General features: G+C 45.7%; 1 protein-coding gene across 1 annotated transcript; it reads right to left on the reverse strand.

The window, feature by feature from the left end:
• Positions 1–2718: 2718 nt before the first annotated feature.
• On the reverse strand, positions 2719–11747 carry LOC142581875 (leucine-rich repeat transmembrane protein FLRT3-like). Its single transcript, XM_075691320.1, has 3 exons — positions 10886–11747; positions 5124–5272; positions 2719–2989 (listed from the first exon to the last, which is right to left on the reverse strand). Exons 1-3 carry the CDS (start codon positions 11539–11541, stop codon positions 2763–2765), a joined length of 1032 nt encoding a protein of 343 aa, XP_075547435.1. The 5' UTR covers positions 11542–11747; the 3' UTR covers positions 2719–2762.
• Positions 11748–16455: the final 4708 nt, after the last annotated feature.

Consider the following 16455-nt stretch of genomic DNA (forward strand, 5'->3'; position numbering starts at 1 on the left):
TTCTTGAAATCATCGGGACTGGAGGGGTGTACGGCGTCGGCGGGTAAGTGCTTCCAATCGATTGCTGTTGTGGAAAAAAATTCTTTGAGAGCGCAGCAGTCCGCGCAGGTGGGAGATGCACGGCTCCGAGTTGTTTCACACAACTTGGAGATGATGCGGCTGGCAAACTTTACGAACGGTGACGGGCATGCCACTTGAATTGCCACTTCGTTGCCTGCAGGGTAATTTAGAGAGGAGTAATTATTTCGTATACGTCGGTAAACGACACTTCCGTGCTACTGAAAGGTCAGTATGTTTCTCGGGTCTAACGATGAAAGTGTTCACTGACAAAAAAATTACTTTCCATTCAAACTATTTCTATGTTTGTCTCCTCAGTAATACGTTACTTGACAAGACGAATTAAAGCTTAGAAAAATAATAAAACACACAAACCGAATGTGTGCGTGTTTTTGATTTACTTCGCACCGCAACGTGAGAGCGGTAGTTTCGTTTCGTCCGCTTGTTCCCACATCGTGGCGTTGCGCGCGCATATAAACTAATTTTCCACCGTGTCCAAGCGAGCAATCATGCTCTTTCATCCGCTTGTCTGCCTCAGCATTCGTGTAGCACTGACTTGTACTGCTAGTCAGGTGTCCTTGTGCACAGCGCGAGGTGCACAGCTCGTGCGCTACGCCGTCAGCGGAAGTGCGCCGCGCCGAAAAAAAGCGAGGAGAAAAAAAAGGAGGCGGGGCCCGTGACGTATGCGTCACGCGATCCTCGAGCTCCGGTATGGGAGAACGCAAGGAAGGAATTTTGTTTTCGGAAGCTAGACGGGGCCACTGAAGGTCTGTTTGCGGTGAAGCTCGCCTCCTGAAATCATGGGTTTGCGGCACTGAAATATTCCTGCTTCGGCTAGTAATGAGCCGATGTGAAAAGAAAAATTGCGGCAGAACGCTTCCTAGAGGGCGCGTAAGAACTTTCAGCGTATAACCTGTTTGCTGTGTAGCCTGGTGAGGGGTCCTTCAACAGTGCTACTAGTTGGAATGCAGCCATATTGGTTATAGCAAGTTAAGTGTGTGGAAAAGCCTATACTTGGGGAATTTGGCATGGTGTGTGGTAAATATATTTTTAAAAAATAAAAGAAGACAAGAAAACAGTGGCGAATACAAAATTGAATGAATAAAATTAATCTTAGTTTATATCCTGCGACACGAGGGCGCCCTTTTACGCAGTAAATAATTACCGTAAAATTAAGGCTAATTTCCTGATGTTCTGATCGGTTGAAGTGACACTTGCCTTTTTTGAATGTTAACACAATGTAGCCAGATTCTTTAGCATACTGCTTAGTACGTAATGTTCAGTGCGCATACCGTAGTACCGGAGGTGAAACGTCCTTTTTGACACTTGGCAAAACACTCGTTTGGCGAAATGGTGCTACTCTAACAAAAATATTTTTATACACGTAAGGGAGTGCACATTTTTTAGTGTGCTAGGAAATATTGGTGGGTCCGACTGGCAAGTGTTACTGTGTTCGCATTGATGCAACGTGGTTTCTCAGTAAATCCATATCTTTCTCCCTGTTAACCTAATTACTACTGGTGACTTAAACCTACCAGCAAAATTGCTTTACTTTCTTGTTCAGGTTTGCACTTTCTGGAGATGGAGGTATCCTTCGGGAAATTGCTCCAGACGGTGCCGAAATTCGACATGGCAGCGGAAAATTTCCATGAGCATATCCGAAATTGGGGAAATGGCACGTGAACAGGTCGGAATTCTACCACAATTTAGTTCGAACAGAAGAAAGGGGGTGACTGAGGTATCGGCCGATTTGTCCACTGTAACAAAAATGCGCCGATGACTTATTTTGCGGAAGTAAATGCTTGTTTCATATTGACCTCAATATTCGAGTTTGTCGACTCGATCATGAGCAGTGCTTGTGCCTGCGCACAATGGTAAAATCACGAATGTACTCCATAGAGGGGTACAACTCTCGACAATATTTCACATGCGGTAGACACTTCGGGAAGAGGAGTCGCCATCCCTCTATTCGTTCTTGGTGCGAGTCATAGAGCAGAATTACTTACCTACTTCTACAGACTAAGCTGGGTGAAAAAAGTGGCAACCACAATGACTCCGCCATGTTGCTACCTGTCACTTTTGTAACGCTAAAAGTAATAAAAATATGGAAAAACAAGCATTTGCATGTACACGCACTTATGCGCGTATCGACAAAATGTATAAAGTTCATTCCGTACATTTTTGAGAAATATCCTATGGCTCTTTATAAAATTCTAATGTAAAACTTATGGTACGTGAAAGGATGCATTTGTAGGCTCCTGAACTATATAGGCGGAGCCACCATGATGAGGGAGGCTCAAGGTCTTCTGAATCGCATCCCTTCGTCGGTGCCTGCGCGCGTGTACTCAGTAGCTAGAGTTACTGCATATATGCTACCGAAGCTACCTTTAGTAGCATATACGGTAACTCTATCAGTGGCAACATTGCAGCGACCTTACTCTATCGTCGGACCCCTCTTGCAGCCAATTTCGCCGTTTTATCACCTCTGATTGGCTCTCTGCACTGCTGCGGCGTCTCTGATTGGCTCAAAACGTTGCCATTGCATAATTCGACAATATAGCACTCCCCGTCTTGCTTGCAAACTGTACACGAATCAAGACTGCCTGGCTCACGAAACACAACTCCCCTCGTATAGGCGCTTTTTTTATTCCGATCTTTTTTTTGACTCCTGGTGTGCCCCGCCAATGCCGCCGCCATGATCATATTCAAACGTCGTCGCTGTAGAAGGGAAAGAAGCCCCCTGGAACGGCGGCAGGGGTCGTGGTCGTAGTCGTCGTCGTGGTCGTGGGGCTCGTACAATTGAGCAGGTCCTCGCTCAGGTCGTTGAGCCGACGTCCCTTCAGGAACTCGGGCGTGGCGCACACCGGGAACCGCCAGTTGTCCGAGTAACTTAGCAGAAACTTGATACGGCAGTCGCAGTGAAGGGGGTTCCCTGCGGTACCAATTGGTGGAACAACGGTTTCAACGAGACAGTAAAGAGGAATCGTGATAAACTGTTACTCTTCTGTGTACCAGAAGCTTTGCTTTTACAGTGAACACAAAATGAACAAAAGTGAGCAATAGAAGACGAAGACGTTAGACAAGCTTGAGGCTAGTTCCTGCGCTAATTTCTCGTGGCGCTATGGGATTTGGACAGCCTCTGCTCTGGGCTAGCTAGCAGGTAACCGATAAACAAATATGAAATTGTATTCTAACCACAGGCTAAATTAAGTGACGTTTGAGAACCTTAACTCAATTTAAAGAAATGCTCAAGCACACGGAAGTACTTTGGTATCCATGACATCATACTAATGTACCGGTGCTGCTAATCGAATGGGGAACTGAAAATGGGAGACGTTTCCCCATTATTTTCTCAGCTGATATTCAGACTGAGTAATACTTGTTGGGGGGCTAGTTGGTGCATGTTTCCAGAAGAGGGTTATAGCGCCGAAAAAACTGCGCCTGTCCCGTCTCGCTTGCTGTGTGTTGTGTTTTTTCGGCGCTATAACCCTCTTCTGATATTCAGACCTTTTCCGCTAAATGATGGTGATAAAGCTTCATTAGTTTACATGGCTCGTCGGCGTACTAAAGGTAATATAAATGCCAATCGAGCCTTCAAAAAACTATTTGACCATAGCGAACTAATTGTTCTTTAAAGGGACACTAAATCGGAACAATAAATCAGTTTAGACTAATAAAGCATTGTTAGAGACAGTCATTTCATAAATAATAGTTTGATTATTAGATGAGAAAATGAAGGTCGCAGTATCAGCATTTGAATTTTGCGCCGAAACTCCAACGCCGCTACGTCAGTGTTACGTCAGGAATTCCAAAGTATATATTCGCATTGGGGCCGCGTTGGCTGAGTAAAGGTTCCTGAAACTTGCCATGTTTAATATTTGGTGCCTTTAGAACACAATGTAGTCAATCTGTACCGCTATATATTTAAGTAGGCCCTAGAAGATTCCATCAAAATCCATGACGTCACAGCGACCAGGTGCGGGAACTTAAAGGAGGCATCGTCACCCCTATTTTGTTCTTGCGCTTTTTCTGGCTTACAAAGCGTCTAATCGTGGTAAGAGTTGTTTTTGGTGTCGTAGAGAGGTAATTTAATGATGCAGAAAAAATCATTTTTCTCTTTAGTGCCCCTTTAATGTCCCTTTTAAGCTATACGCACACGAGCGAGGAAACGGCCAGCGAGTTTAGGCATGCAATTGGCAGGGCAGCATTCTGGATTGGCCAGGTTCGCGGATACTTTAATTACCTAAGGTGTCATGTCCCTCAGGTACGTTGCTTTATTAGAGCAACGGACGACCCGTCAACGTATTCGAGAGCTATGCAACGCGAAAAGGAGGTCGGTAGGTTGTTGGCAATTCCCTCCGCAATTATCAGTCCCGTTAATTCAGCCAGTCAATGCGCATTGAAGATGGCATATTTCCAAGAGCGATCAGTCGAGATTGCGACCCCAGTTAACAGCTTCAGAATTCTGAGCGTATAACTAGCCAAGAACATGTCATTGGCGAAGAAAGCCACAATTTAAGCTAGAACTTAGAAACGGGAAGTCTCTATATCGCTCTTTAACCGCTGTAGGGATCAAGTGGTGCTTGGACTATACGTATATATAACCAAGGCTCTCTCTCTTCCTCTCCTTCCTTGCTTTTCCAACTGCCAGACGCTTTCGACTACCTCGAATCATTTTTCTAAAGAAAAGTATGCCTTTCTGATTTCAGAAACAAAGTAAAGTTTAAAAAAAAACTTTAGCACCACACAAGTGCTATGCTGACCAGCAGAAAGGCACGGCTTCTTGAGTGTGCGCCAGTGGTGGCGTAATTTCCGTTACGAACTTTGACTGGAAGTTGATAGTGCAGACATTAGCCCACGCAATGTTTACGCGTTAATATTGTCGAGTTTTAGATTAGGGGACGCAAGCGGCTTGCGTACGCAAGAAGTAGGGGCAACGGTACTGCGCATGCGCAGATCCAGACGTAGGGGTCTGCGTATGTGCAGAACCGTGGCCCTTACTTCTCGCGTACGCAAGCTTGCGTGCCCTAATCTAAAACTCTCTAATGGAACGTTTGCGTGCGTACCGTAGAGTCCGACGTAGGTGCGTTCCCTTCTGAGCGGCTCGAGGCTCAGTTCGTCGAAGGTGGTGATGAGGTTCTCTTCGATGCTCAGGTGCCGCATGGCTGGCAGATCGTCGCTGAAGTCTCTTGGCAATGACGTCAGTCCGCAACCTCTGCAATTGATCGTGTAACGCTACGGGCACTTCTGTAAGGGGCTCGCCTCCTCACCTAAGGTACTGGAGAGCTACAAGAATTCTCGCGCTGCAATCAAACCATAAATATACGCATTCTGTGATCTCAAACACTTTCGCACACCTTTCAGAACAGAGTGGCGGAGTGGCAACTCAGAAGCTGGAATGATTCCTGAGTAGTTACAAATTTTCAAACACTCGCAATGGAAAGGGAATGGAATGACCACGTCATTTGGGGCGTATTCCGAAATTCCGGAATTGAGTTCTAGCGTGATGGTCATAGTCTTGTCGCACTAAAACCCGTGAATTCGCCAATTAGACTAAATTAAACTTGTCAATTTACTATATTTCTAAATTTTTACTCAATATTGGCTCTTTCAGTATCTACCTGTTGATGACTACCTCTGCCATTGTAATTATAAACAACACGATATTTTACGCAATTTACGCTCTTGAAGAGCCAGAAACTTTTCTGCGTTACAAGGGTCAAGTGGTGCGGAGAAGTTCCAGGTCAGAACCCCGGCTAGCTGTTCGTTTCCAAACAGTGGCTTACACTCACAACGAGGTGCTGGCCAAGAAGCAGGCGGTTTCACGTGTCTTTTTATTAAAATTACAATAATAAAATTTTCATAGCAGAGTGTGGGGTAAAAAAATAAATTCGGAAATTAGAAAAAGGAATCACGTTAGGAATGCTGAGAGAGTAATTTAACACCAAGGAATGAAGTAATAGAAATACAAATGATTGATAATTTTATAAATACAAGTAATCTTTTGGTGCCCCTATTAAAATTGTAAATTGCGGGAAAGGCACTGTGGGGCTGAGTCCCAGCGAAGTCGTCCCAAAAAAGGGAATGATGCTAGCGACAGCCCAAGTTGTCGAAATGATACTTCAAAGTGTGTGTGTGTGTGTGTGTGTGTGTGTGTGTGTGTGTGTGTGTGTGTGTGTGTGTGTGTGTGTGTGTGTGTGTGTGTGTGTGTGTGTCTTTTTGTCTTAGAAATCAGTGGCACGAGATAGAAAAAAACAAAGAAGCGAGCTATAGATGAAGGTACATTGCAAAAGCAATATAAAGCGGACACAGTCAGACAAGACGTGCGCAGGTAAGATTTCAAAGGTGGAATGCGGCATCTCAAATTTGTAAAGGAAACTTCACGTTGTCTTGAGGGACACCAAGTATTATTGCACGGAAACAAACAAAGCAATTAGGAGACGATGTCAGAGCGAATTTCGCGGAATTTTGCGATATGGAGAAATTCCAGTACCGAGCCGAGGTTGCATAAGCTGATGTCGGCAAAACAGATGCTCGTGCGAGTGAATCAGCCATTTCGTTCAAGTACAACTGTCCCCGTACCCAAAGCAAGTAAACTTGCCCGAAGTACGGGGGAAACATTAAATAAAATGTTGACCGAATGCTTGAATGATGTAGCAAGTGCTGTGCATACAGACAGCGAATCAGTAACAATAACAGCCAATGAGGGATTTTGGGGAAGTTATCCTAAAGTACAATCACTAATAATTCTGCCTGAAATATGGGTGTGAAGTCGGGAAGGCGAAGAGAGTAAGACCATTGAAGAGTTTCAGAGATCCCTACTCCCCCCTTCTCATTGTACAGAGAAGCGTCAGTATAGCTATTATGCTGTAAGTAGTTAGCTGGCTTAGGTGGCCTGGCAATATTTCAGTTAAATGTCTGCTAGGCAGTAGTTTAGGATGATACGTAAATATGTAATTGAACACAATTTTAACGTCTTTAATTAAAGCATCACTCAAGTTTGGACTTGACCTATGGGCACATTCAAGTGTTGTAACTGTGCTAGTACAAATATTATCTGAGGGCTGTGTTCTCGCAACCACAATGCATAAAAAAAAAACTCGGTTTGTTCAGTGATAAATACATATTATGTACGCTTCCTTGAAAAATAGTATATTTCTAAGGATGTCTGAACCGTAAGCATGCGGAATCTACAATCTAGGGTGGGTGTATGAGCTCGCTGATATAACAGATTGTTGGCAACGAATATAGCTAGCCCAGGGCATAAGCGTAGAGCTTCTCTTTCTAAATGCACAAGATGTTTAATTTTTATAAGCGGGACTATCGGAAAATAACACGCAGCCAAATTCCAATATGGGCATAATATGCATCCGATATATCATCAGTAAAGTATTGCTGCGTAGTCCCTAGCGGCGGTGACTGAGCCGGTGGAGCATAGCCACGGCACGTTCTGGCATGGTTGTAATATGTGCAATGTGACTACTCCAGGCGACCTTGCCATGGTATATAACACCAAGGTACTAGACCGGGTCAACTTAGGGAATGATTTCCTGGCGGTATTGGAGAGATATATGCACCTGCGCAGTTAACGAAAATAACATCACTGTTACTGACATTTTGCATCATGCATAAATCACCTAGCCATGTCTCAAGCCTTCCTAAGTAAGTCTGTAACGACTGGTGCAACGATTGGATACTAGTTACGGATGTACAAAATGCGATATCCGTCATCATAAACATAAACATGTACACCTGCGCCGGTCTGCTGCTGCTTCCTTGCGATGTCACTACCGCTTTCCTAGTCAGGATCCCTCGCTGATCGTTAGTTCACGCAGTTCTCTTAAAGATGGCTATTTATAGCTTTCAATAAGGATTCCATTTATTTATTTATTTATTTATTTATTTATTTATTTATTTATTTATTTATTTATTTTATTTATTTATTTATACGGTAACATATTAGTATGGAATCGAAAAAAAAACAGTACAATGAAAGGAATACTCACGCAACATAGAAAATTAATATGACGAAGCAAATACAGTATGTAGAGCAACAACAATAAACAGTAAACACAATAACATAATAGCACATTATAAACGTTTTTGCATGTATACAGTAATTAGTAACAAATTAGGATCACAGAATTTAGCTTGACCTATGGCACAAAGTAGGATGCCGAAACTCCGAAACTCTGTTGCAGAGTATCCATCGCAAACGGCTCGCAAAAGAATATTGGTCTCCAATTCATCAAATAGCGAAGAATACTCGACTTGTATCGGGGATCACGCCGTTGGCCACTCGGTATCGGCGCCGGAGCTCTGTCGACAAAGCTAAGGCCTCAATAGTGCCGGCTTGCCTGTTTTCACGTACAGTATATTTTGCGAAACACGTGGTGGCTCTCAGAAGGCTGAGAAGTACCCCAATGGTGAAATAGAAGTGTATGATTATGATCGATTGATTGATTTATTGAGTGAGTGAGTGAGACCTATATAAAAAAAAAATACAGAGTTAAAAGGGACCCGCCGAAATGTGGACCTCCGAGTGTGAAGCTTTCTATGAGTCTCTTTACGCTTTTCTTGTAAAAGCAAAGCTGTATCACGTTTGGGATCATAGAGCCTAATCTATAACTGTATCAAACCAACTAGTCCAGAAGTTTGCATTGGTCTATCACTTATAACCCATGATACTTGATTAAAGTACGTTGCTGATAGCGTAACATTTACGAGAACAAATCATCTTTGCCAGAACAGGACTTCACCTCTTCGCGCAAATGTACCGTGAGTGCGCTGTCACAACCTCGACATGTTTCCACTATACGCAGGCACCTCGATGGACAATGCTGTCACTGCATCAATGCATTTCACTCTATGGGTGTCCCTTGCATTTCCTTTTCCTTGCAACAATCGTCATACAAAGAGCACGGCGCGCGCATGCTTGACGAAAAGTTGGACCACGAATAAACGCGACAAACGCAGTATAGTATTCTTGGTTCACCATTTATAACCCCTATAACAATCACCGGGCGCAGGCTCACGGAAGGCAAACGCTGCTCCACTTTATACGGCCGTGAGAATGCCGGCTTGGATTGCGCGGAGATAAAACATAGCCTGTTCCAAAGACAGAACGCGGAACAGCATCCCATCGTGCAAGATGCGCCCATTCCTCTGTATATATTGCACTCCCTCGTTGCTCTTATTCCAGTACTTTGTCTAGGCCGCTGCGATTGTATAATTTTGGGCTCGTTGAATACGACTACCGCGTTTATAAATTGCAGACGCTAAGGACTGCATGTTCTACGCAAACGGCAATGGTCTGTTGTGACACCGTTAGGAGCTGTTCAGCGAGCGCGTAGGAGCGCAGTGCCGTCAAATAAAAGGCATTTGAGAGCCGCTTCTGCTTCAGCTTGTATCGAGCGTTAAGCGCAGTAGTTTATGCGGTAGGTTAAGGAGCCGGTTGCTCGTCAAAACAACGCTTACGTTATGGCAAACATCGTTGGCCGATATGAGTGGGAAAATGCCTATTGGTTTTGATGACCTGTTGCAATACTACAAACTCCGCTGGACGATTCGAAGCGTCCTGGTTAACCTTCATAAACTTCAAATGATGTTCTATCACGCGGAGAAAAAAAAAGTGTGAGAAATAGCGGGCGGATGCAGTTCAGTGCACCTGCAGGACATAGCCTTAGCTGAACAGTGCATGAGCAGAACGAACAGAACCAAGATTCTGACTGGACCTCATTGTACATCGCGTGAGTACTCTTGTGCAAGAGGTCGATAGCGTGCGTTAACTTCAGCTTCGCTGTCCAAAGCTCCCTCTAAGAACGCTTCATCAAAGATAACTCTGAAAGTACACTTCTTCTCCTATAGATTATGTAGAGCGATCACCACGTGCGAACACTCTGGCGCAAAGGTCGGGCAGTAATCGTTTCCACTCACTGTCTATCCGTCGCCTGCCCGGCAGCTAAGAAAGCTTTAAGTACCACTCATGCAATGAATTAGCAAAGGGTTTGCTTAGGCGATTCGTTAGGATTAGAGAAAAAAAAAAGGTGTACCTTGTTTAGCTCACCGAGGAGAGCGGGGAAACCGCCTCGCTTAGTGTATGAAAATAGGTAGATAACGAGTATTCAGTAATTATCTTCAGACTTCATAGTTGACCTAGACACTTCTAACTTCCTGTATACGCATCACTCATAAAATGGCCACCATAGATCTCTCTCTACAACATTGATTCCAACTTTGGTTCACGCAGAGTAGCAGGGAAACTGGGGCATCGTTTCGTATAACGCCTCTTAGCAGGTAAAAGATGAGGGTTCGGCAATTGTCATTTAGCACCATAATTAACCGACACACAGAAAAGCCAGAAAAGCGCTGCTGCGATTTCTGAAGCCTATCGGATGGAGCGATCGTCTGTGATACAAATCATGGTACTTTCACTATGTTAGGACATCAACACTGGGCTTTCTTTCCTCCTTTTAATCTTTTCCTCCCCTTTAACCTTCCCCAGTGCTGTGTATCCAGTCTGGCTCATAATATATATATATATATATATATATATATATATATATATATATCAAAATTTGCCTGTACATCACCCTTAACTTGCCCCCTGCTCCCTCCCATTGTAGACACGGTTAAGCATCTAATTTTTCAAAAACACCTTGAACTCTTATAACTGTTTCAATCGCTCCTATAGCCGCACTATAACAGCTTTAATTTAAAAGGCTGCCGGAACAGAAACCGTGACCGCAAGGGCTTTTCCTCTCAATGCACTGCTTGAATAACAACTTCGCGAGTGGGTGTGGGAGAAAGCAATGGTGGCAAGTCTTACTGCAAGTGCAGGCGCCACAGTTTGGGCGCCGGCCTGGGCATCATGGAGCGCTGGAAGTGCTTGAGGTCGCTCTCTTGGATCCACACCTCTTCCAGGTTGCTCAGTCCCGACAGCCAGTTGTCATCGATTCGGGCGATGCTCGAACGGAAGATGAGCACGCGCCTAAGGCTCTGCGGCAGGTTGTTGAAGTCGCGCGTCAGGTCCAGGCCGGCCATCATGTAGAAGGCCACCTCCTTGAGCCGGTTCAGGTTCTTGAGCAGCTGCCACGACTCCGGCAGCGTACTGTTGTGCATGAATCCGATGCGCGAAACGGTCTCCTCGAGACCGTCGAACGGATTGGCTCCCGGCTTGGAGAAGGTCTTGGCCTTGCAGTTGTTCAGGTCCAGGGACAGCGCCGGCACCGAGGTGAACGCCGAGCCCGGGATGTAGTCGACGAGGCACTCCTTGAGAACGAACCGAAGCCGCGGGTAAGTAAGGTCGCGGGGTATGTGCTCTTGGAAGTGCGACGCGCTCGTGAAGCCCAAGCACGTGTACTCTCGTTCATCGTAGTAGTGATTGCTCGTGTCGAGGCACGAAGGCGTCGCCACGGCGACCCCGGCAAGAGCCGCCAGGAGCACGGCGACGCCCAAGCAGTGTCTTTCTCTTGTCCGACTCATCTCTGCCGAGTTGCCCGTCTGGCTTGCCGGTCCCGCTTGTGCTGTGCTTTTGTTACACCGTTGTCGTCTGCGCGGCGGGGCTTCCTGCGGCAAGAACTGAGCCTCTCGAGAGCGGCGCAGGCTTTCTTATAAGATTGCGATGAGCTTGGAGATAGCGGCTCGTCGCGTCTTCCTGGGTGCTTGACCGCGCGGGATTTGGATAACGTTGGGTGCGCGTTATGTTGGGCACTGCGATGTGAGAACGGGCGAGCGCGTGATGGTCTTCAGCTGACAGGATGCTGCTTCGTGTCTCGAGATTCGAAAAAAAAAAGAACGAGTAAAATAAGAACATTGCCGGGCCTGGGGGCGAAGGCGGTCATTTGCATGTGTAAACACTGCCATTAGATTCGACGGTTTTCGCGGAATGAAAATGTAGTCACCGAAGCGTTGATCCTGTTTGTTGGAAACTACGTATCCTTTAGATACACAATGCGTATACGTTGCATTTGCAAGTTGGGAATACGAAATTTGCTGACGGTGGTGTGCGAATTTGACTATTTCAGTTCGTCAGTGATAAATGAGATTTAATTTGAATGGTATGGTAATTTAATGCGTGAAGTTGTCGGTACAATCAGTCTTGTATTGGCAAATTAAATCAGTGTAGTCAGAAACGAGAACTTTAAGACATCTGCGATACACACAGCTAAACGCCCAACTACAGTCATGCATGAGCTACAAATGGGGAAACAACATACTTATGAGCTGATTATAACGAGGATGTTAAAAACGCAGGAGCGTTAGCCTCGTGTTTTCCTACGTCTTCGGCTAAATCATCTTTTATTGGAAAGAAAGAAATAAAAAGTTAAGGCACAGAAGGAGGAGCGTTGTTCTGTATTCATTTGTTTCTTCCGGTGATGGTCGTGTGTGGGAACTGCTTGTGCAAAAAAGTAGAGAAGTAAACTAGGCGTTCTGAACAAAATACCGTTGCGCGCCCATTGTTGCCAAATGCGACAACAGGTTGAATGGAGTGCACTATGATGCATTCTTTTCTTCTGTCGCAGCTCCGTCTGCTTTGCTGTTGCCGAGGTATCGCGGTTACCGGGAGCGGTTCAGTCAGTGGCGTTGCGAACAAGGGTCAAGCTCAAGGCCGACAACTGTCCACGTTCACCGTGGTCATTAGACCCATTTGAAACTGAAGCACGAGCCTCTATCCGGTCGTCAGCCGCGACCGTCTTCACAATGTTGATGCTAAAACGACATGACCCCGCCACGTGTAGCCCATGCAAAGGTCACGCGGGGTTGCGATGCGTTGTCATTTTTTTTCTCGTTTGCTTAATAATAATGATAAGATGTACGCTTTCTTTTCTTTTCCACTCTCCTCTGGCAGCGTGCGTCACACTTCAAGAAGTGAAAAAAAAAAGAGAAAGGAAAGAGAAAAAAGAAAACCACTTACACGCCGGCAGGCGCGTGACATTTGATACGTATGTGACGTCACTGGCGAAAACGCTTTGGACGTCTGCACTTTCCGCTCTCCGCATACTGACGCGGTGGTAGTGGTGGGGCCCTACTTCTCGCTGCGCAATCGATTCGAACGCAATTTTTCTAGCCAGCCACCTTCGATAACGCGAGGCCAGTCTCATGCGACGAACCCGGTTGCTCTATACAAACAATAATTAAAGTGACGGTGCGCGGAGCCGTCCAACAAACAGAGTGAAGTTATAAGGCAAGTGAACCATGGGTGGAATGGTGGCTTATATAGTCGACACTTGTATATAGCTGTATACAGTTTTGTTCTCTCTCTCCCTCTTTCACTTCCCATTCCCCTCCCCACGTGTAGGGTAGCAAACTGGACTCAGTCTGGTTAACCTCCCTGCCTTTCCGTCTTCCCTTCTCTCTCTCTCTCTCTCTATTACCGTCCTATCCTCTCGGTTGTTCTCTCTTCCTGCACGCACTTTACTCAAATATTCCCCTCTCCTCTACTGGACAGTGTTCGGGTGTCAGCAGCCTCACAGTTGCAGTGCAGTCCGCAGCAATTTGCTTTCCTCTTCTTTACACGAATAAGTAAACTAGTTTCGACTACTATGCCTTTCATTGTAGAAGTCTCGAAGAGAGTGTTGTGATCTCATTGTGCCTAAAGTCCCGTTCCCGTCCTCTTCCCGTTTTCCCTCCTCCTTCGCTGAAGTCGAGGACGGCACGGAAGAAGTGGCGGGAGGATGCCACGCTTGCCAGATCGAGAACGATCTTCTCATTGAAGAGCGAATATATAGAACATACGGCCAGCGCCGAACTTACAACTAACAGCAAGTGAGGATACGAATTCTTTAAATTTGTGAGCTATGTGATGTTCCTTGAGTTCTGTGACCTGTAAACAGAACTGTGGGGCGCTGTTATCGTACGTTCGCTTGTCAACGGCGTGTTTCTTTCACGTCTCTCCGTCGCATCTCTCTATTCTTCTGTCACCTTCTAGTAAATGTCCATGCCTAGACTTCTTCTATTTTTACTTTTCAGTTCTCTCTCACAATTATGCAAAATGGAGTCTATTTCAATCGCTAGCTAGCGGAAATGACTTCCGCATGAGCCCGACAAGAGTAAGAGTCCGTCTCTGTTCCACATTGCGATGAACGGGGCTAATCAGTGTACACTGTCGTCCACCTCAAAGGGAAAACCTCAGTTGTATTCGAGTCATTGTAACTTCAGCATTTATTCTACTTTACACTGCAAACGTGCCCTATGTGCAACCAGCGCTGAAACTTCGCGTGCCAACAGCAGCGTCGTAACGCAGCATATATAGCGAACGGAGGAAGCACTTTTTTCAGCAGCACATGCTGCAGATTTTGCGTAATCAACTTCACCGCCCGTCTTGAGGATACTGCATGTGTGCACAGATCTTGTCCTCACTGCGAACCTGCGTGTGCGCGCGCATTCATATCTTTCTCACGGTATGAATTGCATCTCAAAAGAAACAAACAAGCTACGCTAATTGAAATAACCAAACGTTCCGCTCTGTTCATTAGCTGTTTCTTCATTCTTTCACCCGTCGGGCTAGCCCAGTGGCTAGCGTTGACCTGCTGATCTCGAGGTCGCGGCTTTGATCCTGGCATCGGGTCGACGCCGCAATTTCAATGAGAGCGAGAACGCTCGTGCACTTACATTGAGGTGACGTTAAGGAATCCAAGGTGGTCAAAATTAGTTTTGGAGTCGCCAACTGACGGCATGCATGCATCACAATCGGATCGTAGTTTTGGCACGGCAAACCTCATAATTTAAGTAATTTTATTTCTTTTGCTTTAGAGTGTAGTAAATATCTCGTGTCACAGTATGGTGGACGATCTCGTCATGGGTCCCTTGCGCAGCATAGCAGGGACCGTCGTGGCGACCGATGAACCTGGCGGAAACCGCATGCGCATATCGCCTCTATCGCGAGCGACGTCGACGTGAAGTGTCTGCCGCAAGATGCGGGCGCGGCTGCCTCCTCCAACTTGTCGGAGGATGTGGAAGAAGATTGCGTGTCTGCCCCCCACGCGAAAGCGCATTCACCTCTCTTGTCGCTGCATCTTGGAGAGGGAACAGAAAAGAACAGAAGCTCGCCTCCTGTTTTTCCCGGGAGCCCCCGACTGCCTCTGCGATTTTAGTATCTCTTTCTGTAAACGCTGGTGACCCGCCGCGGTGTTTCAGTGGCTCCGACGCTGTTGAACACGATCGAGGTCGCGGGCATTGTCGCCAATGGAGGTGGATGTTCGTGTATTTAGGTGCATGTTAAGGAATCACGGGTGATCGAAATTTACCTGGAGCCTTCCGCTACGATGTCGTTTATAACGAACTCTGCAACTTCGGTACCATCATCCCCGCAGCATCTTTTGCTGGTAATGGGTAGCGAGAAAAAAAAACAAAAGAAATCACGAAGAAATTGTCTAACGTTTCAACATACTTTTGTCTGCAATTTCTGACTTGTGTGTTAGTCTTCCTAAATAGCGTACTCTGATCCTTCAGATTTTAACCCCGCAATATATCGCAGTTATAGCCATCATGGATTGCGTCGGCTCTCGACAGGTAAGATCATACGCCGCTCAATGTCATCATGGGGAAGAGAAGATAAAATGAGTAGAAGATATTATAGGAAGGAAGACACTCTGCAGAAGCTTTCTTTCTTTCTTTCTTTCTTTCTTTCTTTCTTTCTTTCTTTCTTTCTTTCTTTCTTTGCTAGCTGGAACCACTGGAACGTCAGCACGCTGTGATTAGGGATCGCCATATATCTCTCAATAGGCCACAGATCGACGCGGTTCTTTAGTGGCTATGATGTTCTGCTGCTGATCGTGAGGTCGTGGGCTCGACTGAGTGAGATCGCCCGCAGCGGCAGCATTTTGGTGGGGACGAAACGAACAAAAAATGAAAAGAACAGCAACCATTTACTTGATGCCTGTGCGCGTTAAAAACCAGATGTTCGAAATTAATCCGGAGCCCTGCACTATACCGTATGCGGCGTTTCTCAAAGGCCGGTTGCAGCTCTGGGACGTAAAACGTATTCATTTAATTGGTTATACAATCATAAAGAAACGTAGGCAGGCGAACCAGTGAGAATCTGGTTAGCCACCATTCGTGAGGTCATAAATTAAGTATGCAGCAAAAGACAATGACATTGGTGCGCTCCGCTAAAACAAAGGGCATCATTTCAGTATGCATTGCAGGAAATGAGCTATTTGTTCGCGGACGATCAAGGAACAGTATGGGGAAAGAACGGGTGAGAAGCTACGACGAACGACACTCAAACGTTTCACTACGGACACATTACTCATAAGTTGTCAGTAATGACGTCCGTGCCGGCAAACACAAACTCTGTGCACGCTCTTTAGCTATGATTTGCACAGTTCTTAAAAATATATTCATATAAGCTAGGTTATTCCGGGAGACAGCCTTATCTGGCAGCACAGATTTTGT

This window comes from Dermacentor variabilis, chromosome 5 (genome assembly GCF_050947875.1).
Source record: "Dermacentor variabilis isolate Ectoservices chromosome 5, ASM5094787v1, whole genome shotgun sequence".
Taxonomy (NCBI): Eukaryota; Metazoa; Arthropoda; class Arachnida; order Ixodida; family Ixodidae; genus Dermacentor; species Dermacentor variabilis.

What these genes read in the sequence shown, in the direction of transcription:
- LOC142581875 (XM_075691320.1), bottom strand. Translation starts at nt 11,541, where the DNA reads ATGAGTCGGACAAGAGAAAGACACTGCTTGGGCGTCGCCGTGCTCCTG. An exon ending in CTGTGGCGCCTGCACTTGCA is followed by an intron (nt 5,273 to 10,885) that starts GTAAGACTTGCC and finishes GATCAATTGCAG; the next exon opens with AGGTTGCGGACTGACGTCAT. An exon ending in CACCTACGTCGGACTCTACG is followed by an intron (nt 2,990 to 5,123) that starts GTACGCACGCAA and finishes TTGGTACCGCAG; the next exon opens with GGAACCCCCTTCACTGCGAC.